Here is a 27,410-nt window from a genome sequence, read left to right on the forward strand (position 1 = left end):
GCTGGCCGCCAGAGTACCCCCAACCTCTCTATAACAATGATCATAAACATGATTTTAAAAGTTTATATTTGCCAATGAAAAGAAAATGCTAATGAAAAACACATATTTTATAAATCAACCGAGAATACTTTTTTGATAAACAGGTCAGCATAATACCCAAGCTAGACTAACCAAAATAGACATCCGGAGGTAACATGCATGCATCTCTAAGCCTGTAATAAAGATATAATCATCAACATAAATTATAAAGAAAAAAAATATGGAAGAAGAAAAAAAAAAACTACATATATATGATAAATGCATCAAGCTGTATCTCTTTCCCAAGTAACCATATCTTCATATTTTCAGACAAAATTTCGATTCAGTAGGTCTCAAAATTCACTCTATGAGATAAAAAAAATATATTAAGGTCAAGCGAAATGAGTTAGTAATAATACGTGTGATAGGTGCATTCGAATACAGGTAGCTGGATTATTGTTTTCCCTTAAAAGGTTGTTGCCACAAAAATTGTTGTGTAAAAATAATCTTTACTAGCAAACGATGTATTATATCAACAAAACAAATTCATTCAATCTATGCTCTTGGTAACCATGCTTCAATGCATTACGTGCGTTTTAAATATGCATGGAATACTTGCTACTGGACGTTATACAAGCAACACCTAATCAATATATGCATTGGGTCAAGCTACGATCAGATTGATTGATACATTGAGTAATATTAATTCATTGGGAATCTCTAATGGTACGTTTAAATGAAGGGGAAATATATTTTGCATCGTTATAATTTTCAGAAAACCTTGCTGTAGAAGGAATAGCGAATCAAAGTTCAACATACCAAGATTTCGGTGCTTATTTGGCTATTAATGGACCAGCAAATAATGAATGGAATGATGGGTGCTCATCTACAGATGCGTGGAAAACGACAGCATTGTGGGGATTACTTCTACCAAAACTAGCCTATGTGACAAATATTGAAATATATTATCGAGGGGACAGTAAGTGTCGATATTTTCTTCCAGGATATCATAGAGTTAATTGTCTCATTTGCATTATTTTTTAATGGCGTCGGCTTCTTCAGCCAAAAAAATATATAATCATGTATATGGCCAACAAATTAAAAACAGACTTACTGTTACCCTTAGCTGAAAATGTAAGTATATTCAATGAATACTTCTTAGACCCGGTTGTTCATCTCTTGGTTAAATTTTAGCCAAGGGTTAAACATCATACATAAACCTTGGTTGAAATTTAGCCTTAGATTTTTTTTCTGTCGTTCATCCTATTACCCAAGGAATACATTCTTAAAATTCGAATCCCTGTTCACAACAAGCTTTGAAAGGTCACAAAGTTTGATACATATAGAATAACTATACATTGCCTCGAAATATAAATTTTATTTGTACAAGGCTTCTATGTCGGGTTGTTGTCTCTTTGACACATTCCCCATTTCCATTCTCAATTTTATTAGAAACAGGTAGAATGCGAGACTTTGTCGAGCATTTCTATCCTGTTTTGAGCCGAGTACAAATAAAATTTATATTTTGAGACAATGTATGGTTATTCTTTGTATATACTGCAGCTGTGCTATTTGCGCAGTCAAATTGACCGTGTATCGCTTTGTTTATGACGTTGACAATGCGTTTCCGTAGAGTTTTATTTATGAAGTCAATTAACAATACAGGTTCGCGGAAATTTTACGTCGTCCGCTTCAAATAAAAAAATGATTATTTATACCCTAAATATTTTATTTGGAACAGTTATAGGAGTTGCCTCGCTTTCTACCTGTTTCTAAGCCTTGTACAAATAAAATTTATATTTCGAGACAATATAAATGTATGGTTATTCTATATTTACAGTCCTTCCTCTTTTTTGCATCGAGGTTAACGTTAACACAGTGTATATAACAGACATTTTCAAATTGATACTTTTTTTTTAACCCTGTCTTCTTCTATGCAGTCAATTAACAAATTGATGCAGCAAAATTAAACCAGTTTTAGTAAGATAATGTAATTAAGTATAGTCAAGTACAATTCTACTACCACGCAACGCTTCTTTTCAAACAAAAGATGACCACGTCTGCGTTGTTGTTGTACTATTTAATTTGATGAACTTAGACGCTGAAAAACGTACTGTTTTAACAAGAAATCATATTCATTGACCAAACAGTTTTTGTAAGACCGGAGAAAAATCTTGATATTTTTTTATTTTGAAAAGAAATGAACATTCACTAAACTTTAACCAGGAGTTACGTAACCAAGGGTTAAAAAGAACAACACAATGTTAACCCTGAGTTGATTAATTTCTAATTTAGATTTCCAAGGGTTATATTTAACTGAAAGATGAACAGCCAGGTTCTGACTGAATTGCCCATTTCCCCTTTTTTATCTTAATTTTGTTTTGTTATTTATCTTCAGCCTGTTTAAAAACATGTTCTGCTGAAGACAAACTTAATTGTCCAATAAATATTGATGTTCTAATTGAAGTAAAATGCTTATTGAAAACAAGTTAAGGATCTTTTCTTCCAATGTCAATGTCTTTTGTGAATTCGCTGATATCGCACAAAACGATAAATTTCTAAAAATGAAAAAAAAGGTCAGTGTAACTGAACGTACATGATGTCCGTCAATCTAAGTAACTGACAAATTGAAGGAGGCATGCTCTTCTTCGAATAAATTTCTTGAAAGCGAGTTATTTGTCTAAGCTTAGAAAGGAAGTGAAACAAATAATTCGTTTTCATGGAAATTTAGAAAATAAATTAAATTCGCCATTGAGTTTTACACACAAAATAAAAGCTTCTTCTTGTATGTTACATGTATTAAAATAATAGTTAGCTTTCGATAAGAGAAAAAAAAACATTCTCTCTACTTCTTCAACAAAAGAATAATTGGTGCCTAATTAATACTAAAAAAAAAAAAGATTACGTTAAGAAATACATCCGCGACAAAAGTCATATTTTATACATTTAAACAGTTGCGACGGGAAATAAAGTATAACTTTTTATTGCATGCAATCAATAATGTATTTACAATTTAATAGTACTACATTTATCAACTGAACCTATCTTTCTAGTTCGTGCATTCAGTCTTGGATTTGTTCTATGAATTTATTTGATTTCTTTTACAGAAGCCAACCGTATGAATAAATTTCGTTTGTATCTATCCAATGCTACCGTTGGCGCCAAGGATGCCTTCCTTTGTTACACAGATCTAGGAATACCTGGCGATCCTGACGTTACCCAGGATATCAATTGCAATAAACTCACGAAAAATGTTTATTTCTTCAATAGAAGAAAGTCTGCTCCAAATGGCGAAGGTGCTTTCGTAGAATTATGCTATATAGCAATATATGGTTAGTAGTATTTTGTATTTTTTTTTTATCTAGTATACAATGTATTTTACAAGAATTTTCCAAATTGAGGCATTATATAAAGTGACTAAACAATTGATGTGTTTTCTAAAACGCCTGTCAGATTATGGCATTTTATATAATGACTGTTTTCACGGACATTTGTAACGCATACAATTTGAAATTATCACAAAACCTGAGCCATTTGAAGTATCAAACAGGACAGTTTTTTCTTTCATAATAATGTAATACAATGCACCACTTTGTTCGTGCAAAAGTAATACCTGTCAAAATTCAAATTAGCGCAAATACAGGTCCCACGAATTATTTACAACTAAAAAAGCATTAAACTTGATAAATATCTGTTACAACATTTAAAGTTTTAATGCCAGGGATTGTTACACATTCTCCTATTTTTTGCACAGATATTTTGAGTTACATCTTGTCTTACCACGACCATTACTGGCAAATTTCGTTACACCTGGAACATCACCAGATATAATCATCACACTATTTCATTGATGTTTGCCTAACGCCCAGTGGCAAATATATCATGCATATTCAGGATGAGAACAAATAAACAATAAACATCAAAGTTGACCCAACTAAATGTAGAGTGAAGTTCGTCTGCAACTGTATATTTCACTACAAACAAAAAATATTCAAAATTAGTAAAACTTTCAGATTATTAGCACGTCGTTTGTTTTCTGATTAGTTTTCCACTTGAACACAAAACACAAACAAAAAATATCAGGCAGATATATTTGCTCATGTATGTACTTTTCACAAGTCGAACACATATTGTACGAATTTTTCTAACATCCTATTCTTTTGTTCCAATCAAGATTTTTCAAAATATTTTTTTTTCTTCATATTTCTATCAGCTCCATATACATGTAACACACGTTTTCTTGGAATCTAGTTTTTTTCTATTTATTAGTTTATAAATCTTTGATCTGTTTTATGAGAATTTCGTCCTTGTGCCAGAAATCTTGAAGGGATGATCAAATTATTAAAAGATACCTTGAAATACAGAGTTGTAGATACTCAAAGTTGTCCCACACTGAATATAAGAAAGGAAAAGTACAAAAAGCACTGATAGATACTTAAACTATAACCACTCCAAAACTCTACCTCTTGTGGGAGAATATAATCTGAACTTTTTTTAATTGTTTTTTTTTAAGATATTATTGTCAGTGTTTTTTTTTATCGTGTTTGTAATTGGTTACTTTTTTCTATACAGTACTAAATTTGTCAGGCAATTTCTAGAATTTTGTTTAGAAATTTCAGGCATTTTACAAAATGACTAAGTGTTTAAGTCATATTATATAAAAACAGTTAAAGAATGACTGAATTATAAAAAAAGATGCCTGTAATATATAAAACATAGGGGGTGGAGTCCGTTTGAATGAATAACTGTGCGGCTGTTTTGACATGTTTATGAACATGATGAAGTCACAGTGGTATTTGAACTAATGTTACTAGGTTGATTTATTGGTTGTTTGTTGCTTTAAGTTTATGTACAAATATCCCAGGCATATAATAACGAATTCAAATAAGTATCAATTAAATAGGAAGTTTAATAAAGCAGGTTAACTGGCGTAAATGTTGAAAACAGGACACGCTGGATAAAGCCAGAATTCTACAGTGCAGCTGCAAGTTTTATTTTAATTGCAATGTGGCACTCTCTATTTGAACCAACGTTCCTTTTCTAATCGGACGTGGCCGTGTATTTATACATCTTGTAAAACCAAACGGACACCCTCTTTTGCCTCGGTTTTACTGCCGGATTGTAGAAGTCTATGTTATGTACTTTTTCCTTGTAGGATGCTGGAAAGGAACATGGGGTGTAGATTGTACAAATGCATGTCCAGCTTACTGTATAGACCACCACTGTTACCCTAGAAATGGTTCTTGTATTTGGGGATGTGAATCTCCTAACTGTCTTTATTCCAAGTGTGATAAGAACACCGGCATTTGCACAGATGGGTGTAAAACTGGACTTGTTGGACAGAACTGTAATAACAGTTATTGTGAGTAATTTATCTCAGTCAATAAACTAGAAACTGTCAAATCGGTAAATTGAAAAAAAAATATCCAATACATTATGATTATGTAAAGTTACAAGATACATGAGACTTTTTGTAACACTAGATGGGGAAACTTGTGTCGATTTGTCAAATACAAATTGATTACATTTGATCAGTATCACTTGGTTTCTGGAAGATATCATGCACACTTTACTTTGCTTTTCTCAATTTTTATCATTTAGTCTTAATAAGGAAATGAAAAAAAAAAAAAAAAATTCCGGATACCACTCCAGTTATCCGATTCGGATGTATATGAATAGATATATATAGAAAAGATGTTGAAATTGCAAACGGGACAACTATCCATTACAGACTAATGTATACAACTAGAGGTAACCGCAAACACAAAATAAATACGGTTTAGGAGGATATGAAAGGCCCTGGAGAAAGTGAAACAATTCATAAGAGAAAACCAATGGCCTGATGAATGCTTATTACAATAAACGAAAAACAAATATCGTTAACAACAAGCAACGACATTCACTTTATTACAGGCACATCAAATGGGACAAGCATAACAAATGGGACAGAGTTAAACATGTTTGTTAGCGCTCAATACACTCTGTAACCTATGACAATGATTTAACAGAACAACATAAAAGCAAACACTTAATTTCAGTGGGAAAGGACTTGAGTCATCAGATAAGCACGAAACACAACTTAAACAACAACGTTACAAAAACACTTAGTATCGATATAAGAGTAACTGCAATTACTGAAACATAGGTTAAAGCCAATTTCATCTAATGAATAAACTTCAATATCAATTAGTACACATCTAACGGATTAGTAGTAAAGACGTCATTAATAGTACAGTTTCTCATTCAGTCGTGTTGTTTCTGGACAAATATAATGACTCAGCCAAACAACATATCAAACATAAATACATATTAACATCATATACCTTATTATAAACAAGAATGGACACACACAAACTCTAAGAAATACCTACTACTCTTTTTTAATATGAAAACAAGATCGAATTCAGACTAACAACATTAATTCCTTGAAAAACGGAAAAATACAAACGAACATATCAAAAATATTTATACTTCAAACATTCATGACCTAATTCATTACTCCATAAACTTCAACAGTTTACAACATCGACAATGCGAAGTTCGAAAATAAACATACAAATTAAATTATCATTCCTGGTGTATTTCAGTACTATTAAGATTAAGGCGAAAGTAGTTTACTGCTGGTCAATTGGTTCAAAAGAGACTAATCAAGGTTGACAAATAGAAACTATGGGAATCACATTAACTCCAAAAGAAGAAAGACCGGTTCAGTCAACAGGGCGAGCTTCTCTTGCTATGTATGCATTACCCAACATGCGAATTCAAACTCATTTAAAATTTGACAACCGGCCGGAATAGGACATAATTGGAGCAATTACAGATTAGAAGACTATAATGGTATCAAAAGATCTAAGACCGCGAAAACATGTCGATAGTGATTTGAGATTCATCGTGTCGGTCAATCAATTTGTGATGTGACCATAAATCGTATATAGTGTCGACTCCAGTCATTCTACCACGTAATTCTGTTATAGCAGTTTAAATGAGATGTGATTTAGGGTCAGGGAAGTTTTTTTTTCTTATTCGCAAAGGATTTTCAAAAGCTTTATTTTCAATGTAGAATTATCAGTTTTAGTATTTAAAATAATTTATGTTTCCCGAAATGAACAAAATGAAGAAAAAAAACCCACTTAAGTTCATGGGTTCGATCCCCGTCTTGATTAAACCAAACAAATTAAAATTGCTATTCTAATGTTTTGCCACTAAGCCCGGTGGCATTGACGAGCAAGAGCAAAAACTGGTCAGCTCAGATTTCGAATAATGTGACCAGGTAGAGTGTCATTTCTTCTTAATGAAATGTTTCCATCATTTCGGTCTAATACATTGTTAGGTTTAATGTATTAGCATGTTGTTGTCAAAAGTAAAAGCGACTATAAGAAACAAGGAAAATCAAGTAATTCAGATATGGCGTGAACGCTTAAATTTTTTTAAATAAAGCTCAATCATTATTAATCATTTTTTACATACGCTTAACAGATAATATTGCTTCTAATGGAACGGCGACTAAAAATCCTCCGAGCAAAAGTCATCCAGCATATCTGTCCATCGATGGAAACCGGACGGGTAGTTGTTCAAGGACATCTGGACCTCACTCATATCTCCAGGTTGACACTGGGTTTACGAGTATCATAACCATGATTTATCTGACTTTAAATGGTGAGTAACAGTTTCTTTCTCATATTTATGATTTTCTTTAGAAAACATGTAAACAGTAAAATAGCAAAAGACCGAACTCCAAGGAAAATTCAAATCGGAAAGTCCCTTATCAAATGGCAAAATCAAAAGCGCAAACACATCAAACGAATTGAAAGCAACTGCCATATTCCTGACTAGGTACATGCATTTCCTTATGTAGAAAATGATGGATTAAACCTGGTTCATAGCTAGCTAAACCTCTCACTGGTATGACAGTCGCATAAAATTCCATTATATTGACAACAAACAAAACAAACAGACATAATAGGTACAAATGTCAAAAATAGAGGTACAGCAGTCAACATTGTGTTATAATCTTAATCACTATAAAAAGAAACAAATATGTCAATAAAGAAAACCAAAATGGCAAATAGACAAAGCACTTGAGCAAAACTGAATGACAAGAATACAAAAAAAAAAAATGACCACATCACACGAACACATTGGTGGGATGCATAAGTCCCCAGTCACGCCAACAAGATATTACCAAACTTGAACTAGGCAGGAAAGGTTAATAATTTACAAAGACAAATAAAAGAAAACTATAACACGTTATTAAGATGATAAACAACGTCAGTTCCTAGTATCTATACTTCAAGACCATCATGTATTTTTTGTGAAGTTGATACGAAATATTTATCAACTAGGTCTTGGTATCTTCCGATGATTTTTATTAGAAAAATTAAAGACGTTCTTTGACATAACCCTGATTCATCAACTTTCTGGCCAGACACTGGTGACGTAATGCATCTTTGGATGTATTTAAAAAGGCACAATTAAAAACGTACAAACTAGACCGCAAAACAAAAGACACAAAAACAGAAAGATTCAGCAAATCTACCCCACGAAGATCCGGGTTAAAATAAAGTTTTCTGGAAGGATCAACAGTTCTCGCTCCACTAATGACACACGTTGCGTTAGACCTATTACAACTCGTTGGTGACACATATATACGATGGTAAGGAAACAAACTGAATTATTGGTAATCTCTTAATTTAGAAATATTACCAAATTCAACAACCAGTACATGTGAAAAAATATCCTTTTATTGATATTTTTTAAAATAACGATTTGTCGGTTTATAAATTATTATTTATTTAAAAGGTTTAAACGCCCTCATTCAAAGTTGACCGAAAATAGATATTTCTATAATTTCTAGGTCCTTTTTCGTCAGATAGCTCTTCAACTGTTTCGGTCCTTATACATCTTTGGCTGTAAAATAGTTTTGCTTAAATGTTCCTGATGAACATGATGAAGATAAAATATAATACTTCATATATATATATATATATAAAAGACCAAACAAGTGAAAAAGTATATTTTAACAAAACGCATTTGACTAGCAGGTCGAACAACTGATGTTCTTAAACCCTGCTGACTGCCATTGGCGATTGCCAAATAAACGGATCACCAGATGTAACAAAATGGATCTTATAATAATTTATTACCAAACAGATAACAATAAACCTGCGGAAAAGATGGTATACCGCAAACATGAGGTGCAAAAATTTGTACACCATATCCGGATTTCGACAATTAATGTCTCTTCAGTGATGTTAGGAATCGAAACGGTATTTGGAAGGCCATATAATTTACCTCAATTTAGGATAGACTCTTGAATTTTGAAAGAGTCGAAATAGGATGAACGGATCATATAAACCCGAAGGCAAATATAATACAAGCCCAAACGAAAAAAATATAAACAAGTCTAAATTGAAAACAACGTTCAAACCTATGATTGCGTTGGATAAAAACCGCAATTTTTATACGTGTGCATGCAAAACAAATTTCTTGGTAGAGGGGTCTAAATACAGCACAAACAACATTTTCAAAAGACCAAAAAAGTGAAAAAGTATATTTTAACAAAACGCATTTGACTAGCAGGTCGAACAACTGATGTTCTTAAACCCTGCTGACTGCCATTGGCGATTGCCAAATAAACGGATCACCAGATGTAACAAAATGGATCTTATAATAATTTATTACCAAACAGAAAACAATAAACCTGCGGAAAAGATGGTATACCGCAAACATGAGGTGCAAAAATTTGTACACCATATCCGGATTTCGACAATTAATGTCTCTTCAGTGATGTTAGGAATCGAAACGGTATTTGGAAGGCCATATAATTTACCTCAATTTAGGATAGACTCTTGAATTTTGAAAGAGTCGAAATAGGATGAACGGATCATATAAACCCGAAGGCAAATATAAACAAGCCCAAACGAAAAAATATAAACAAGTCTAAATTGAAAACAACGTTCAAACCTATGATTGCGTTGGATAAAAACCGCAATTTTTATACGTGTGCATGCAAAACAAATTTCTTGGTAGAGGGGTCTAAATACAGCACAAACAACATTTTCCAAAAGACCAAAAAAGTGAAAAAGTATATTTTAACAAAACGCATTTGACTAGCAGTTCGAACAACTGATGTTCTTAAACCCTGCTGACTGCCATTGGCGATTGCCAAATAAACGGTTCACGAGATGTAACAAAATAGATCTTATTATTAATATATTACCAAACAGAAAACAATAAACTTGCGGAAAAGATGGTATATCGCAAACATGAGGTGAAAAAATTTGTACACCATATCCGGATTTCGACAGTTAATGTCTCTTCAGTGATGTTAGGAATCGAAACGGTATTTGGAAGGCCATATAATTTACCACAATTTAGGATAGACTCTTGAAATTTGAAAGAGTCAAAATAGGATGAACGGATCATATAAACCCGAACGCAAATATAATACAAGCCCAAAGGAAAAAATATAAACAAGTCTAAATTGAAAACAACGTTCAAACCTATGATTGCGTTGGATAAAAACCGCAATTTTTATACGTGTGCATGCAAAACAAATTTCTTTGTAGAGGGCTCTGAATACAGCACAAACAACATTTTTCAAAAGACCAAAAAGTGAAAAAGTATATTTTCACAAAACGCATTTGACTAGCAGGTCGAACAACTGATGTTCTTAAACCCTGCTGACTGCCATTGGCGATTGCCAAATAAACGGATCACAAGATGTAACAAAATAGATCTGATTATTAACATATTACCAAACAGAAAACAATAAACTTGCGGAAAAGATGGTATACCGCAAACATGAAGTGAAAACATGTGTACACCATATCCGGATTTCGACAGTTAATGTCTCTTCAGTGATGTTAGGAATCGAAACGGTATTTGGAAGGCCATATAATTTACCTCAATTAAGGATAGACTCTTGAAATTTGAAAGAGCCAAAATAGGATGAACGGATCATATAAACCCGAAGGCAAATATAATACAAGCCCAAACGAAAAAATATAAACAAGTCTAAATTGAAAACAACGTTCAAACCTATGATTGCGTTGGATTAAAACCGCAATTTTTATACGTGTGCATGCAAAACAAATTTCTTGGAAGAGGGGTCTAAATACAGCACAAACAACATTTTCCAAAAGACCAAATGAGTGAAAAAGTATACTTTAACAAAACGCATTTGACTAGCAGGTCGAACAACTGATATTCTTAAACCCTGCTGACTGCCATTGGCCATTGCCAAATAAACGGATCACAAGATGTAACAAAATAGATCTTATTATTAATATATTACCAAACAGAAAACAATAAACTTGCGGAAAAGATGGTATACCGCAAACATGAGGTGAAAAAATTTGCACACCATATCCGGATTTCGACAGTTAATGTCTCTTCAGTGATGTTACGAATCGAAACGGTATTTGGAAGGCCATATAATTTACCTCAATTTGAAATAGACTCTTGAAATTTGAAAGAGTCAAAATAGGATGAACGGATCATATAAACCCGAAGGCAAATATAATACAAGCCCAAAGGAAAAAATATAAACAAGTCTAAATTGAAAACAACGTTCAAACCTATGATTGCGTTGGATAAAAACCGCAATTTTTATACGTGTGCATGCAAAACAAAATTCTTTGTAGAGGGGTCTGAATAAAGCACAAACAACATTTTCCAAAAGACCAAATGAGTGAAAAAGTATATTTTAACAAAACGCATTTGACTAGCAGGTCGAACAACTGATGTTTTTAAACCCTGCTGACTGCCATTGGCGATTGCCAAATAAACAGATCACAAGATGTAACAAAATAGATCTTATTATTAATATATTACCAAACAGAAAACAATAAACTTGCGGAAAAGATGGTATATCGCAAACATGAGGTGAAAAAATTTGTACACCATATCCGGATTTCGACAGTTAATGTCTCTTCAGTGATGTTAGGAATCGAAACGGTATTTGGAAGGCCATATAATTTACCACAATTTAGGATAGACTCTTGAAATTTGAAAGAGTCAAAATAGGATGAACGGATCATATAAACCCGAACGCAAATATAATACAAGCCCAAAGGAAAAAATATAAACAAGTCTAAATTGAAAACAACGTTCAAACCTATGATTGCGTTGGATAAAAACCGCAATTTTTATACGTGTGCATGCAAAACAAATTTCTTTGTAGAGGGCTCTGAATACAGCACAAACAACATTTTTCAAAAGACCAAAAAGTGAAAAAGTATATTTTCACAAAACGCATTTGACTAGCAGGTCGAACAACTGATGTTCTTAAACCCTGCTGACTGCCATTGGCGATTGCCAAATAAACGGATCACAAGATGTAACAAAATAGATCTGATTATTAACATATTACCAAACAGAAAACAATAAACTTGCGGAAAAGATGGTATACCGCAAACATGAAGTGAAAACATGTGTACACCATATCCGGATTTCGACAGTTAATGTCTCTTCAGTGATGTTAGGAATCGAAACGGTATTTGGAAGGCCATATAATTTACCTCAATTAAGGATAGACTCTTGAAATTTGAAAGAGCCAAAATAGGATGAACGGATCATATAAACCCGAAGGCAAATATAATACAAGCCCAAACGAAAAAATATAAACAAGTCTAAATTGAAAACAACGTTCAAACCTATGATTGCGTTGGATTAAAACCGCAATTTTTATACGTGTGCATGCAAAACAAATTTCTTGGAAGAGGGGTCTAAATACAGCACAAACAACATTTTCCAAAAGACCAAATGAGTGAAAAAGTATACTTTAACAAAACGCATTTGACTAGCAGGTCGAACAACTGATATTCTTAAACCCTGCTGACTGCCATTGGCCATTGCCAAATAAACGGATCACAAGATGTAACAAAATAGATCTTATTATTAATATATTACCAAACAGAAAACAATAAACTTGCGGAAAAGATGGTATACCGCAAACATGAGGTGAAAAAATTTGCACACCATATCCGGATTTCGACAGTTAATGTCTCTTCAGTGATGTTACGAATCGAAACGGTATTTGGAAGGCCATATAATTTACCTCAATTTGAAATAGACTCTTGAAATTTGAAAGAGTCAAAATAGGATGAACGGATCATATAAACCCGAAGGCAAATATAATACAAGCCCAAAGGAAAAAATATAAACAAGTCTAAATTGAAAACAACGTTCAAACCTATGATTGCGTTGGATAAAAACCGCAATTTTTATACGTGTGCATGCAAAACAAAATTCTTTGTAGAGGGGTCTGAATAAAGCACAAACAACATTTTCCAAAAGACCAAATGAGTGAAAAAGTATATTTTAACAAAACGCATTTGACTAGCAGGTCGAACAACTGATGTTTTTAAACCCTGCTGACTGCCATTGGCGATTGCCAAATAAACAGATCACAAGATGTAACAAAATAGATCTTATTATTAATATATTACCAAACAGAAAACAATAAACTTGCGGAAACTATGGTATACCGCAAACATGAGGTGAACAAATTTGTGCACCAAATCCGGATTTCGACAATTAATGTGTCTTCAGTGATGTTAGGGATCGAAACGGTATTTGGAAGGCCATATAATTTACCTCAATTTAGGATAGACTCTTGAATTTTAAAGAGTCGAAATAGGATGAACGGATCATAAAAACCTGAAGGAAAATATAATATACGCCCAAACGTAAAAATATTATAAACAAGTCTAAATTGAAAACAACGTTCAAACCTATGATTGCGTTGGATAAAAACTGCAATTTTTATACGTGTGCATGTAAATCAAATTTCTTGGTAGAGGGGTCTAAATATAGCACAAACAACATTTTCTAAAAGACCAAAAAAGTAAAGAGTATATTTTAACAAATCGCATTCGACTAACAGGTCGAACAACTGATGTTCTTAATCTTGCTGACTGCCATTGACGATTGCCAACTAAATGATCACGAGATGTAACATGGATCTCAATTATTAATTTAATACCAAACAGAAAACAATAAACTTGCGGAGAAGATGGTATACCACAAACATGAGGTGCATTAACTGTCGAAATTCGGATATGGTGTACAAATTTTTTCACCTTATGTTTGCGGTATACCATCTTTTCCGCAAGTTTATTGTTTTCTGTTTGGTACTATATTAATAATAAGATCTATTTTGTTACATCTTGTGATCCGTTTATTTGGCAATCGCCCATGACAGTCGGCAGGGTTTAAGAACATCAGTTGTTCGACCTGCTAGTCAAATGCGATTTGTTAAAAATATACTTTTCACTTTTTTGGTATATATATATATGTATATATATCAAAAACGTTTATTTCTTTTCCTAAATGGCTGTATGTATTTTTCAAAAATGACCTTAGTGGTTTTGTGAATTACATGTTAAACATGTTAAAGTTTATTTGATATTTTAGAATAAACTACATTTAATTGATATGTATTAACTTTATGAACACAGGGTCTGCACAATTGAATGCTGGCAGTTATTCAGTATATTGTACAAACACAAGTGACGACTGGACAGACGCGAAAGTATTATACCACGGCCTTCGTCCGACGGAAGATATTCATGTATCTGCTGTATGCAGATATGTTATCTATGTACCACCTACTATAAGTGGAAATTCCGAAGTCGATTTGTGTGAAATAGAAATTGGTGGTAAGTACTTGTCACATATCTTTATTAATCCTAGGTAATTTGACTGTTCAAACGCTTAGTTGGGTAGCCATAATTGCGGTAAACATTGAGACTACACTACCAACACTAAGCTTAAAAAAGTAACTATAAGTAAAATTTTGCCTGATAAAAATGCATTCCTAGCGTTAATATTTTAGGAGACCTATAAAAGGAATGAAATATCAAAGGCTTTTTAAAATGTCAAAGATATTAATCATAATTTTCAATAGCTATGAATAGAATGCAAGAGAAGAAACTAACAACAGTCCAAAAACCTCAAGGGTGAGTGTGGGTTATGGTTATTTGCCGGTTAAAAATTTGAAGAACAAATATTTTATTCAGGGAGAAAGAAAAACACATGTCTAATCCAGATTTGTTCATTGAATCTAAAGTTCTTAAAATATATTCACATATCGCGCAAAAATAACAAATACATTATTTGATTATGTTGATGGTACAACCAATATATTCAGGATTAAAACCAAATACAAGAACCCCCTTCTCTTCTTTCAAGTTAAATGGTAGTTCCCTATCTTAGTTTAGTATTAACTGCATTCTTGATCAGTTCATACTTAATTGTATTCAGCAGTTCAGAGCATTTATTGTTGTTATCATTTAATGTATTATTAGATCAGAGAAGTGTGTCTACTTCTAAATTACTAAAATTCTCATTATAACAAGTGCTTTTTTTCAAATTCCTTATGTAGGTTGTCCTTTTGGAAAATATGGAGTGAACTGTGAAATGAACTGTTCAGAAAACTGCATAATAGGATCTTGTAATTTAGTTAATGGAAACTGCACACATGGTTGTGTTGATGGCTGGTTTGGTGAAAGGTGCAACGAACGTAAGCGTATTATATGGATCAGACAATAAATACTTGAGCTATACACCTATTTTTAGAAATGTTTTAATCATTTACTTTATACAAATAACTGATATAAAGACAACATATAAAAAATAGAAAATGTTAAATGGGTTTGATGATAAAAACAATCTGATGTAACTCGCCAAAAAACTCGTCGCCAAAAAACTCGTGTAGTCTTTTAAGAACACACTTCATTGTTAGTTTTTCGAAAAAGAGATAGCGGAAGGAAATTTTGTAGTCAGTTTACGAGTAATTTGGGTGCCAATCATTGATTAATTTTGTTTTAGCCTGTTATGAAGGTTGGTTTGGAAAACAATGTATCCACGCATGTTCATCGCACTGTTTCTTGCCTCCTTGTGACCATGTGACGGGAGAATGTAATGGAGGATGTCAAAAAGGATGGAAAGATAATAACTGCTTTGATGGTAAGATACGTATTGTTGTATTGTAGGTATAACAAAGTGCAAGCATCATCCTAATATTTAATCGAGACCAAATGTTTAAAAAAAAAATATAAAACGTTAGACATCACAGTAAAATCATAATTGTATATACATTATTTAATTCCTATCACTAGAAGTCATAACTTTATGTTCATATATGTATGTATTATTCAACCAACATAATGTTTTGGATTAACTAAAAATGCATCATCATCATCACCATCATCGTCATCATCATCATTGTCATCATCGTCATTATCGTCAGCGTCGTCGTCATCATCGTCATCGTCAACATCATCGTCTTCATCGTCATCGTCATCATCGTCTTCATCGTCACCGTCGTCTCCGTCATCCTCGTCATTGTCACCATCAATTATCATCATCATCATCATCATCATCATCATCATCATCATCATCATCATCACCATCATCATCATCATCATCATCATCATCATCATCATCATCATCATCATCATCATCATCATCATCATCATCATCATCATCATCATCATCACCATCACCATCATCATCGTCATCATCATCATCATCATCATCATCATCATCATCATCATCATCATCATCATCATCATCATCATCATCATCATCATCATCATCATCATCATCATCAATAATTATAATATTGAATTGAAATGTTCAAACAATTATGCATTAACATTTTAGAATGCAGTCATGGATATTTTGGAAGAAATTGCTCACAGTCATGTGATGGATGCATATCGAACAATTGTGACCGTTTTGACGGCTTCTGCAATGTCGGAAACAAATGTAAACCAGGGTATATAAATCACCCAAAATGTAATCAATGTATGTATTTTGAAATAAGTCTTCTGTTCCAAAAACAATTTCAAGTTTCATAAATATTTGATGGAATGTTTAAGATAATTGTAATTTTTTTTTCATAATTGTTTATCTTCTATTTAAACGCAAGAGACCAATTGTGGTATTTCTAGACTGAAGGTTTGAGAATATTTGAACGGATATCAATATTTATAAACAACGTAATGGTGATCATTATTCTTCCACGAGAGTATTATCTGCTCAGCAATTTTTAGTTTGAATGTTTGAATAAAGGTTTCATTTCCGTATAGCAAAGTTGATGTAAGATGATAGCTGAACGTATAAATCCATGTTTAATATTTGGATTTCAAAAATTGTATATATATTTTAAGAAAAAGGGTGCTGTGTGAACAAAATGTGAAAAAATAGCTACTGCTATCTTAGATATGCGTTTTAACTAGGAAAAAACCCAGATTCTAAACTTTATTTTGGGACAATACAATGAAATGTTAATTTGTTCGGTTATTACTCATTTAATTTATTAATTGCTATAGCTAGTAGCTAGTATTTATAGTGTGTTCTCTAGATTGATGTATTTTATAAATAAAAAAAAAATACATGTGTTTGCCGTAAGTACTATCAAAAGTAAATTTTATGTTTTTTGTTTTTGTTTTGAAATCAATAATGAATTAACAATAGAAACAATACTGTGTATGGCCATTTCTTAGTTTGTCCACCTGTTGTTAAGTTATATAGATACAATGGATAAGCGTGGATTCTTGAAAAAGAAACCATGAGCCCGGAGGGCGAATGGTTTGTTTTTCATGAATCTACGCCTATCCATTGTATCTATAACTTAAACTATTGTGTTAATTTCTTTTCAAAATTAAAGCCTTTCTTAATTAGAAGGTATTGTAAGAGAGTTTAAACAACCATGTTATCGTGTCCAACGATGCATTGATAAATCTCAGATCACAACTAATTGGTTAACAAAATACAAATATAACACTTCTACCTTTAAAGATCTTTATATCATCAGGCATCTGAATATTATCTGTTTTTACAAAATAAGACATGTTCGAACTTATTTCTTATAAAATTGAGAATGGAAATGGGGAATGTGTCAAAGAGACAAAAACCCGACCAAAGAGCATAGATAAAGTATATATAATAAGTATGTTACCGAAATTTCTAGCACTCTAGGCATATCACGATTTTCTCGCATAGGAATTTGCGAACAAACATTTGTAAAATTATGTAGTAAAACAGATGAAATCATACTATATTTATACAACAAAAATTGACAAATAGAATGTAATCATTTTTGTTTCAAACATGTGAAATAGCCAATAATCATCCAAAAAATAAACGGTAAAACTCTCTATTATCACAAAAATATCCACTATAATATGCAAAATTAGAAAAAAAAAACAGAATTGGGACAACAGAGATAAAACAGGGATTCGAACCTTAACCGACAAATCCCTATCTTTTAACTCGTTGATTTTAAGCATGCTAACCTCGCGGCTACCAACTTATACTATACGACTGCCCATTGTGTATATATAAAGGCACAACCCCTGTGTGTCCGATGTACGTTTATATATATAAAATAGACATCTAAGTTGTAACCCATTGGTAGCCGAGAGGTTTCGTCAATGTGTTGATGTCAGTCATTCTTAACAGATTTCAAGGAAGGGTTCGATTCCCAGTGAAGGCATATACACATTACAAAAATTAAAGGTAAGTTTTTAAATTAATTCCATTAGTGAACAGAAATCAGTAAATTAGCCAATTCAAACTTAATGAAATTAGACACACAAAGGAAACAATTGAATATAATTTGGTGAGTCCATTTCAGCGGCAGATTTAGGAAGCGTTGATTCTAGAAAAAGAATCCACGGTAAATGAATAGGCTGACGTCACCACAATGGTTTAAGATTAAAGAACAAGCTGCATGTGCAATGTACACAAGTGTAATCCCTGTGCCATGTCAGCATTTCTGTACTTTGTGACATTTAAATATATATTCTTATTCATATTGTAGCTCTTATATTACCTAGTATTAATAAAACATTCAATATGTTAACAAAAAGATCAATTTAACAATAGCTCCAAAATGTGTTTAAACTCCAATACCTTCTATATAACTTCCAGCATGTGATTACTGGTTCTATGGTGAAAACTGTGCCAAAAAATGCAACTGTCTCTCTGAGCCTTGTAATAAATCTACTGGATTGTGTCCTGACGGGAAATGTAACAAAGGATGGTTTGGTGAATCTTGTAATAAAGGTTTGTCAAAGACAGTATAATACTTCTTTTTTAGTGCTTTCAAAACTTCGTAGATATTCTGAAACTAGATAGGTCAACCTGTAATTTGTTGATACACAATTTACAAAAATAAAGACAACACGCATTGCAAACAGTACGTAGGAATCATATTGTATTAAAGGAAATGAGGCTGTAACTATAATCGAAAGAGCGCGGTTATTCTGTGACCGTAGCGTTAACATTAACATCCTTGACATTCCTATATTGCCGCTATGTATGTGTTGGAATGAACAAAATCATTTATATATTATCATGAATCGAATTATGTATGGAAGTGAAAAGTCGTTGAAGGAGACTTTAAATGATTTGATTCATTCCAGAAAATAATTTGGGTTAAATATATGAATTTCTGTTCACATGTACTACTCAGTTAATTTAAAACATATTCTTCTGTTTATGATTTTTTCAGAATGCAGCGAAGGATATTACGGGTACAATTGTATCGGTTACTGTAGCAACTGCTTTAACACGTCATGTGAAATATATGAAGGCAATTGTACTTATGGTTGTATTGAGAAGTTAAGTGGTCCACATTGCAAGGAAGCTGGTAATTACAGAGATGATGTTAAAATAGTTGATATATGCGTATTTATTGTATACTTGTTTTGTAAATAATTTATAAGTACAAATCAGTATTTTTTTTAGTATAAATCAGCATTATTATTAACATTGAAATTAGTTTTGAAAGAAATATTAAATTAGTTGGCAAACGAAATCATGAGGCAATATAATTTGTTATTTACGTACTGTTATATTTATAGACTTTCAGCCGTTAGAAGAACAAGGACCTGTTACAATCGTTATAGGAGGAATTTGTGCTGCAATATTTGTGGTGATTCTTGCAATTATATGTTTTATCGTTTACAGGTACTTATTAGTTTCAGTAGTTTTCCTCTAAGAATAATATTCTCATAATTGATAGACAATACATATATTTCAAAGGGGGATTCACGAAAACATGGGAGCATACACTTATTATGTCAGCGCATCTCTAAATTAAAATCCCCATATTTTTGCCCATACTACTCTGCCATCTTATCCATTTATTTTTATTGTTCGCACATAATCAAGGTATCACTGTATTTTTATGTAAACATTATACATGATTATACAAAAAGTCATTAAAGTGATCAGTCTTATAATTTAGTACGACTGACACGCGTTTCGTTTCCATTCATTGTGACGTGTTTTAGCTTTGAAACACAAAATTCCAAAAGTAAAAAAAAAAAGCCAATGGGCAACTTTTCATAAGGATAGAAAAAGGCAACAGTAGTATACCGCTGTAGAACAGTCTTAATGTTTCGAATGATTTTCACATTTTGTGAACATTGAATAACAGAAAATTAGTCAACCAATGCTATTTAATGCCTATACAAGAAATTAAAATCAATTTTCTTTTGTATATTACAGACGGTTCTTTAGATTGCAAAAACACAGAAATCATCCAACTATGAGAGAAAGTGAGTACCTATTTTTTTTTTATCTTTTTGATGTCTTTCATCGATATAATATAGATAAGATAGAATATATTCTTATACTTAATACCCAATGGTTGAGATGAAAATGTATGATAAGACCACTGTTTGGTCTTTTAAGTTCTGTAATCAAATTTATTATTATTCAACCGATTACATTATGACAATCGGCAGCTCTTCATACATGTAATACATCAGCATGTCAAACAGCAATTTCTATTTATGCAGTAGAGCTTCATCATTATTGCATTGTGTGCAAAATGACAAAAAGCCACATCATAAGATCGTGTCATTAATATATGATTGATGAAATAGACTAAGGGGTCATTTAAAAACCAAGATTAAGTGGAATAGTGGCAAAAACGAAGCTGGCGAAGAGACAAACAAGTCCACAAAAAAAACTAAATAAAAACATAAGACGGAAGATGTGGATGTGATCATGTGACTAAATGATTTTTTCGGGTGAGGCTTTTGCTCATTATGAAAACAAGGAGATGTGGTATAATGACATGTGAGACAGCTATCCATCAGAGATAAAATGAAGTGGATGTTATCAATTACAGGTCACCGTACGGTCTTCAACAATGAGAAAAGAACCCATACAATATAGTTGGCTATGAAAGGCCCGACATGAAAACTGTGAAACAAATTAACGAGAAAACTACCAGCTTAATTTATAACAAAACAATTTACGAAAAACAAATATGACAGATATGAATCAACGACAACCACTGAACTACAGGCTCTTGACTTGAGACAGGCACATACAGAATGTTCCCCTCCCAAACCTTGAACAATGGTGTAACAGCACACCATAAAACCAAACTAAGGTACAGCAAAATTTCCAAACCAAATCTTAGTATCTATGAACTGATGAAAGAACTTGGTTAAGGTCTTCTTAAATTTTTGTTCACGAAATCCCTTACTGAATAATTGACCAGTTATTCAAAAATTCATATCTATTTGGTTTTCCAGATTATGGGCAAAATTTCGATTTTTAGGCCAAATATGTCAATTTCTACATGTTCATGGAATCCTAAATGACCTTTCTTCACTAAATTGTCATATTCATTTATAAAAAAATACAATGTTTAGTAAGGCTTGAATAATTTTAGTATTTTTACAATTTCAGGGGCCAACAAATGTATCTTTTAAGACCATCACCTTTTTAGGAAATCTCATATTCTGTCAAATAGCCTTTGATATAAATTTATATCATTTAAATCCAAAAGTTGTTAGTAGAAATCTGGTTATATAAAAATTCTTCCTAAAAACACGTGTATGGTAATTTATTTGACCTTCACATGGGACATTCGACGAGTTCATGTTATTTTAGATTTATCAATCAAACAAAAAGTTCATATTTGAAAGGTTGGAGGTTAAGTTATTTGATTATCATTCAAACAATTTTCTTTGTGCAAGGTACAATTTTTATATACTATTATGGGATAAAATTCCTCAGACTTTACAGGTCATGCGTTTGCTTCCTTGAAACATGCATATCTTAAAGATAAATATCGAAATATATTTTACGCACGTTTACTTAATGAAAAATAATTATGTGTGTCTTAAAAAAACCCGCATTTGTCAGTATTATAACGCTGTTACACTACTAAGTCTACCCAAACGAAACAAGTCAGTAAATGAAGTAAGCATATGGCCGATCTGCCTTTTATGTAACATGAAAAATTAGTTTGATCGTTTTAGATCCGAACTCGTTTTAGATCCGAATTCGTATACCCCTATAAAACTTGCCAGACAATAGTTGCATATAGCTGCAGTGAAAATATAAATTTTTACATTAACAATGTAATGAAAAAAGTCAGAAACCTCGTCCTTCTTAATCTGTTATTTCTTAGATCTATTTGATTTTTTTTAAAGGAATGAATTATTCACGAATGCACAAAAAATGAAGTACACACAAGTTTTCAAGCTGAATTTATGCTTTCCTACCATTATTCTCTTCCAAAAAAAAGGAAATAAGCAGTATGGTATATATGAATTTGCACAGAAACTAGAGAACGTACGCAACTCGCATACCTATGAACATATATGATTAAGCAGTAAACATATAGTCTAAAATTTGTATCATAGAAAAGTAAATACAAATTTGTGAGCTACAAAGCTTAAAAAAATTAGATTAGTGAATGCGGCGACGTTAAACGAAAATACAATACCTGCGAACAAATAACATAATATTGTTTGGATGTAATTATAAAGAATCTTTTTCATTCATTGATTGAAGAAATGTGTCTCTAAACAAACTTCTTCCTATATTGTTTCTCATTTTTCAGATACAAAGACTCGTTCAGCTACAACAGATCAGGGTGTAATGTATGAAAACGTGAAAGGCGACTTTACAAGTTCAGAAAATATACGACTATCGTTTGAAGAAAAGCACGATGGAAAAATCCAAACATTTGATATAAGTTCTAATGATTTGCCAGATGAAGAGGAAGAGGGGAATGTCAATGTATATGGCAATGTTATTTCGGAAGATGATATATGTCAGTACAAAATTCAAATTGAGGACCTGTCAAACGTGATAAATGAAAAGCGTAAAGACAATGGCTTTGAAAATGAATATGGGGTTGGTAGAACACATGTTCTCTTGTTGAATTCACGACTCCATTAGTCAATATAAAACTTTGTATAAATTGTAATTTGTACCAGCACTTTTTGGATAAATTATAATTTGTACAAAATCCAAACACAAGTTATAATTTGTACAAGTTTTTTGGACGAATTATAATTTGTACAAAATGATAACGTGTACACAACGTGTTTCTTAATACACATATACGTACATTTCGGCCAAAATGATTTTTTTGCAAATTTAATACCCAGCTCAAAATTTGCATTGATATATCGTGTTGCTCAGTCTTTTGTTCTGATTTTGTGTATTGTAAGCTAATAATTATCGTTTGTTTTTTGCAATTATCTTGTCGGTCTCCTTTGTCTTGTGAATTTTATTCTCCCATTGATTACTCCCACTTCCCTATTAAAGGGACAGCGTGTAAGTAGTTAAGACGACATGGGTGGGTATTCATTATAACAGGATATACCTGGTTTATATATAATTGTCACAACCAGCGATATGACACAAAAAGCATGCAAATGAAACGAACAAACTCCTTTATTGGAGATACAAACATAGGCCCGGAAAGGTAAGTATGTGCCACCAATCGCTTTGTTTCAGGACAATTCAAGTTCTGTTGATTTGTATCATTTTGTTGGTAAGTCATAAAGTATGAAACGTTTTGATATATCTGATTTTAAATTAATTAAATGAAGTTAGACGACCTTAATTTAACCATCAACAATCATATGTTTAGAATGGAAGGAGTTCCTGGTCAACTTTCAACCGGCCTTATTATATTAAAAATTAAAATTAGGTGCTTTTTTTAGCTATGATATATCTTAAGTCTTAAACGAGTAACTTAAGTTGAAGGACTACGGTGACAAATACTGAAACTGATATATTATTCGTTGTTATTTATGACACTTGTATTCCATAAAGTTAGCCAAATCTTATTGGCGTCAATAAAATGTTTTACAAGGTGACATAACTTATTATGTTTAGAAATATGTTTCCTTGTAAACACAACTCTCTAGGATGGGAGGACTATATATTCAGGGAGACATATATAGTAGGTGGTGATTAAATTATCCTACATATCAGTACTAGTAATGTTCCCAGTTTTTTTTAAGAATTTGGTATTGATGGCAGATCGTTCGTAGTTTCTGTAATTTGCCTTTACAACAGTTTATGAACTTTGAGACGATTTAGAGCTTGACATATTGTCTAAAAACATGCTTGTGTTGAACTTGTGTTAACCTCAAAATGTATTTTGATGATTGTGGTCATCGGATTGATGTCTTTCGAGATATATCCCACATAATTTTATTCATATTCACGTATGGAAGTTTCAATGCAATCCTTTGTTCTTGGGGAGCCTCCCTGTCGTATTTCTGGTAAAAGTCGAGGTATTAAGGGGAACTGGTTTTGTTTTATCCTTTTAATTCGAGTTCAATTGCATATATGCCAAAATTAAAGAACTACACTTTTGGAATGTGTGAGTGAAAATATCTAATCTTTATAGCGAAATGTAATGTTTTGGATATTATACTAGTTTCTTTTTATTTTGTTTGAGATACATTATCTTTGATTTACACTAAGCCGCATCATCCTCAAAAAATCATACTAGTTTGATACTTATTAGTTGTCGCCTCCAATATGGTTGCTGCAATATTGTGAATTTACTGACATTTCTAGTATATCTTAGTATACTTCGAATTTAAGGAGATTTTTAGGATGACTTAGTATACTTCGAATGACGTCCTCCAAATAAATATATGACGCATTTAAATAGTCATAATATACAATACGTGATCGAGTATCGACAAGTATCCCAAGCACAAGACCTTATGGTTTATTTTTAAATAGGATCGACTGTGATAACTGCTTAAAATATATGAATATTCGTAGGGGAAAGATTACCTACTGATACTTTTAAGATATCTCAGAGAGCTTCTTAGAATATAACGTATCTCAATCTCCCCAAAAGAGACAGTCGGATTTAGAGTTATGAGTACTCGTTTAAACCTATCAAGACAACGCAGTTATACATTATACACATCATTAAATAAAGGCAACAGTAGTATACCGCTGTTCGAAATTCATAAATCGATTGAGAAAAAACAAATCCGGGTTACAAACTAAATCTGAGGGAAACACATCAATATATTAGAACAAAGACACAACAGAAACACTAAAATGCAACACACACAGAAACGAACTATAAGATAACAATAGCCATTTTCCTGACTTGGTACAGAACATATTAAGAAAAAACAGTAAATTTATAAAATATAAAAATGACCATATAATTGATATACATGTTAACACCGAAGTGGTGACTAACTACAGAATAAAAACGAATACGTAAAACAACCTAGATCAGCACATAAAAAACAGCACAACAGAACAACCCAATGTATGTCAGCCGAATAGATCAACGCACAAAAGTGACGTCACAGGTAAATTTCTAAAAAATTCCAAAAAATAGGATAGAGTTCAAGATTAGGTTTGTGATACTGATATTACATTATTTAATAACAATGAAAATTACAATACTTATTAATATAAAATTGTGTTAGTAATTAGATAATTAATTGTATTATTTATCATAAAACCTTTTTCAGCATAGTATTATTAAATTTAATGAATAACTAATTCCTACCTAACCATTTGACGATTATTGAATTGAATTGAATTGATGTTATGCTCCAGAATATAATTAAAACGTACAGAATGGGACATTTAAACTGGCATATACTTGATTAATAAGTAAAACGGGGTATAATATATTTTACAGATGTTCCCAAAAGGTCTAATTCATGCTCATGTTGAGGGATCAAAAGAAGAAAATAAAGCTAAAAATAGATTTTTGTCGACATGGCCATGTGAGTGAAAAATATTAATTACGAAGATTAATGTAGGAAAATACCATGTTCAAATTTATAGTAGTTTATTCATTTGTGTACTTGGAAATCATATCCATGGTTTTAAATAACAGTAACCTTGGAAAAATAAAAAAAGACTTGAGAAAGCTTAAACGGTCGAACTTTGACATCTACACTCTATTGATACATATCATTATGAATTAATAATTTGTGTTTTAAATTGAATTAGTATTGTTGGTCCCATACACAAAATATATATAATTTATGCTAGAAAATAAATGTGTATCAACATAGCGACAAACCATGATTTCATTACAGATGACCACTCCAGAGTAGTTTTGAAAGGAGATACAAAATCGGATTACATAAATGCAAATTACATCGACGTAAGTTCCTAATTGTATCTATATATACAGGTTGGAATAACAATGTAGATGTTATAACATAAAGTGCATGTAACATACCTTTGAATTTATAAAACATATATATTAAATAGTTTAAAATCAATAACAAATAAAAAATAATTAAAAATAACAGTATTAAAGACTAAAAATGAAATAAAAAAAAAAAAAAAAAAAACATATCATGCATGTCTGTAACCGAGTAAAGTTCATATTAATTTTTGTATCTAGAGGAAGTTCATATAAACCATCATCAATTGCTTTGGGTAAGTTTACCCCCGGGCCACCCCCAATCCCCCCAAACAAATAGGCCAAAAGCCTAATATATGGAAATTAGCAATCATGGTACTTTAGGTTCAGTAATATTTATCTGTCAATGTTATGACTTGTCAATGTTGATTATTTATGTTATGATAATATTTACCTTTTCTAAATAATCATTTATTAAGCGTTACCTTTTTAAAACTAATTAGTCACGAAGCGTTACCTTCTTAAAATGATTAGATATGAAGCGTTACCTTTTTAAAAATAATCTGTATGAACCAATAACAGATTTAAATATATCTAAATTGCAGAGCTATAATAAAGAAAAGGCGTACATTGCCACACAAGGTTTGTATATCAAATTAACAAAAAAATGGTTTTATCTCATATAACATGTATAAAGGAAGATACCAGTTTTTGTTGTACTTTGTTTCAGACTAGTATTATCACAATTGTTATGCCCCACCTAGGGGCATTATGTTTTTCGGTCTGTGCGTCCGTTCGGACGTCAGTCCGTTCGTCCGTTCGTTCGTTCGTTCGTCCGTCCGTCTGTCCCGCTTCAGTTTAAAGTTTTAAGTTAAAGTTTTTGGTCAAGGTAATTTTTGATGAAGTTGAAGTCCAATCAACTTGAAACTTAGTACACATGTTCCCTATGATATGATTTTAT

The 27,410-nt window shown here is 32.0% G+C and overlaps 1 protein-coding gene across 1 annotated transcript in view; it reads left to right on the forward strand.

Moving 5' to 3' along the window:
• The first annotated feature begins 803 nt into the window (after positions 1–803).
• The window catches only part of LOC127707266 (receptor-type tyrosine-protein phosphatase T-like), a 42,294-nt gene continuing 15,687 nt past the window's right edge, over positions 804–27,410 (forward strand). Inside the window, exons 1-16 of the mRNA XM_052211805.1 lie at positions 804–997; positions 3,126–3,350; positions 5,174–5,380; positions 7,495–7,674; positions 14,481–14,681; positions 15,407–15,544; positions 15,853–15,990; positions 16,690–16,833; positions 18,964–19,098; positions 19,547–19,684; positions 19,899–20,004; positions 20,548–20,597; positions 22,907–23,202; positions 25,991–26,078; positions 26,397–26,464; positions 27,055–27,091. Of these exons, the coding sequence (XP_052067765.1) occupies positions 3,137–3,350; positions 5,174–5,380; positions 7,495–7,674; positions 14,481–14,681; positions 15,407–15,544; positions 15,853–15,990; positions 16,690–16,833; positions 18,964–19,098; positions 19,547–19,684; positions 19,899–20,004; positions 20,548–20,597; positions 22,907–23,202; positions 25,991–26,078; positions 26,397–26,464; positions 27,055–27,091 (2,140 nt within the window). The 5' untranslated portion in view covers positions 804–997; positions 3,126–3,136. The remainder of the gene's footprint in view (positions 998–3,125; positions 3,351–5,173; positions 5,381–7,494; positions 7,675–14,480; positions 14,682–15,406; positions 15,545–15,852; positions 15,991–16,689; positions 16,834–18,963; positions 19,099–19,546; positions 19,685–19,898; positions 20,005–20,547; positions 20,598–22,906; positions 23,203–25,990; positions 26,079–26,396; positions 26,465–27,054; positions 27,092–27,410) is intronic.

The sequence above is a fragment of the Mytilus californianus genome, unplaced genomic scaffold (assembly GCF_021869535.1).
Source record: "Mytilus californianus isolate M0D057914Y unplaced genomic scaffold, xbMytCali1.0.p SCAF_61, whole genome shotgun sequence".
Taxonomy (NCBI): domain Eukaryota; kingdom Metazoa; phylum Mollusca; class Bivalvia; order Mytilida; family Mytilidae; genus Mytilus; species Mytilus californianus.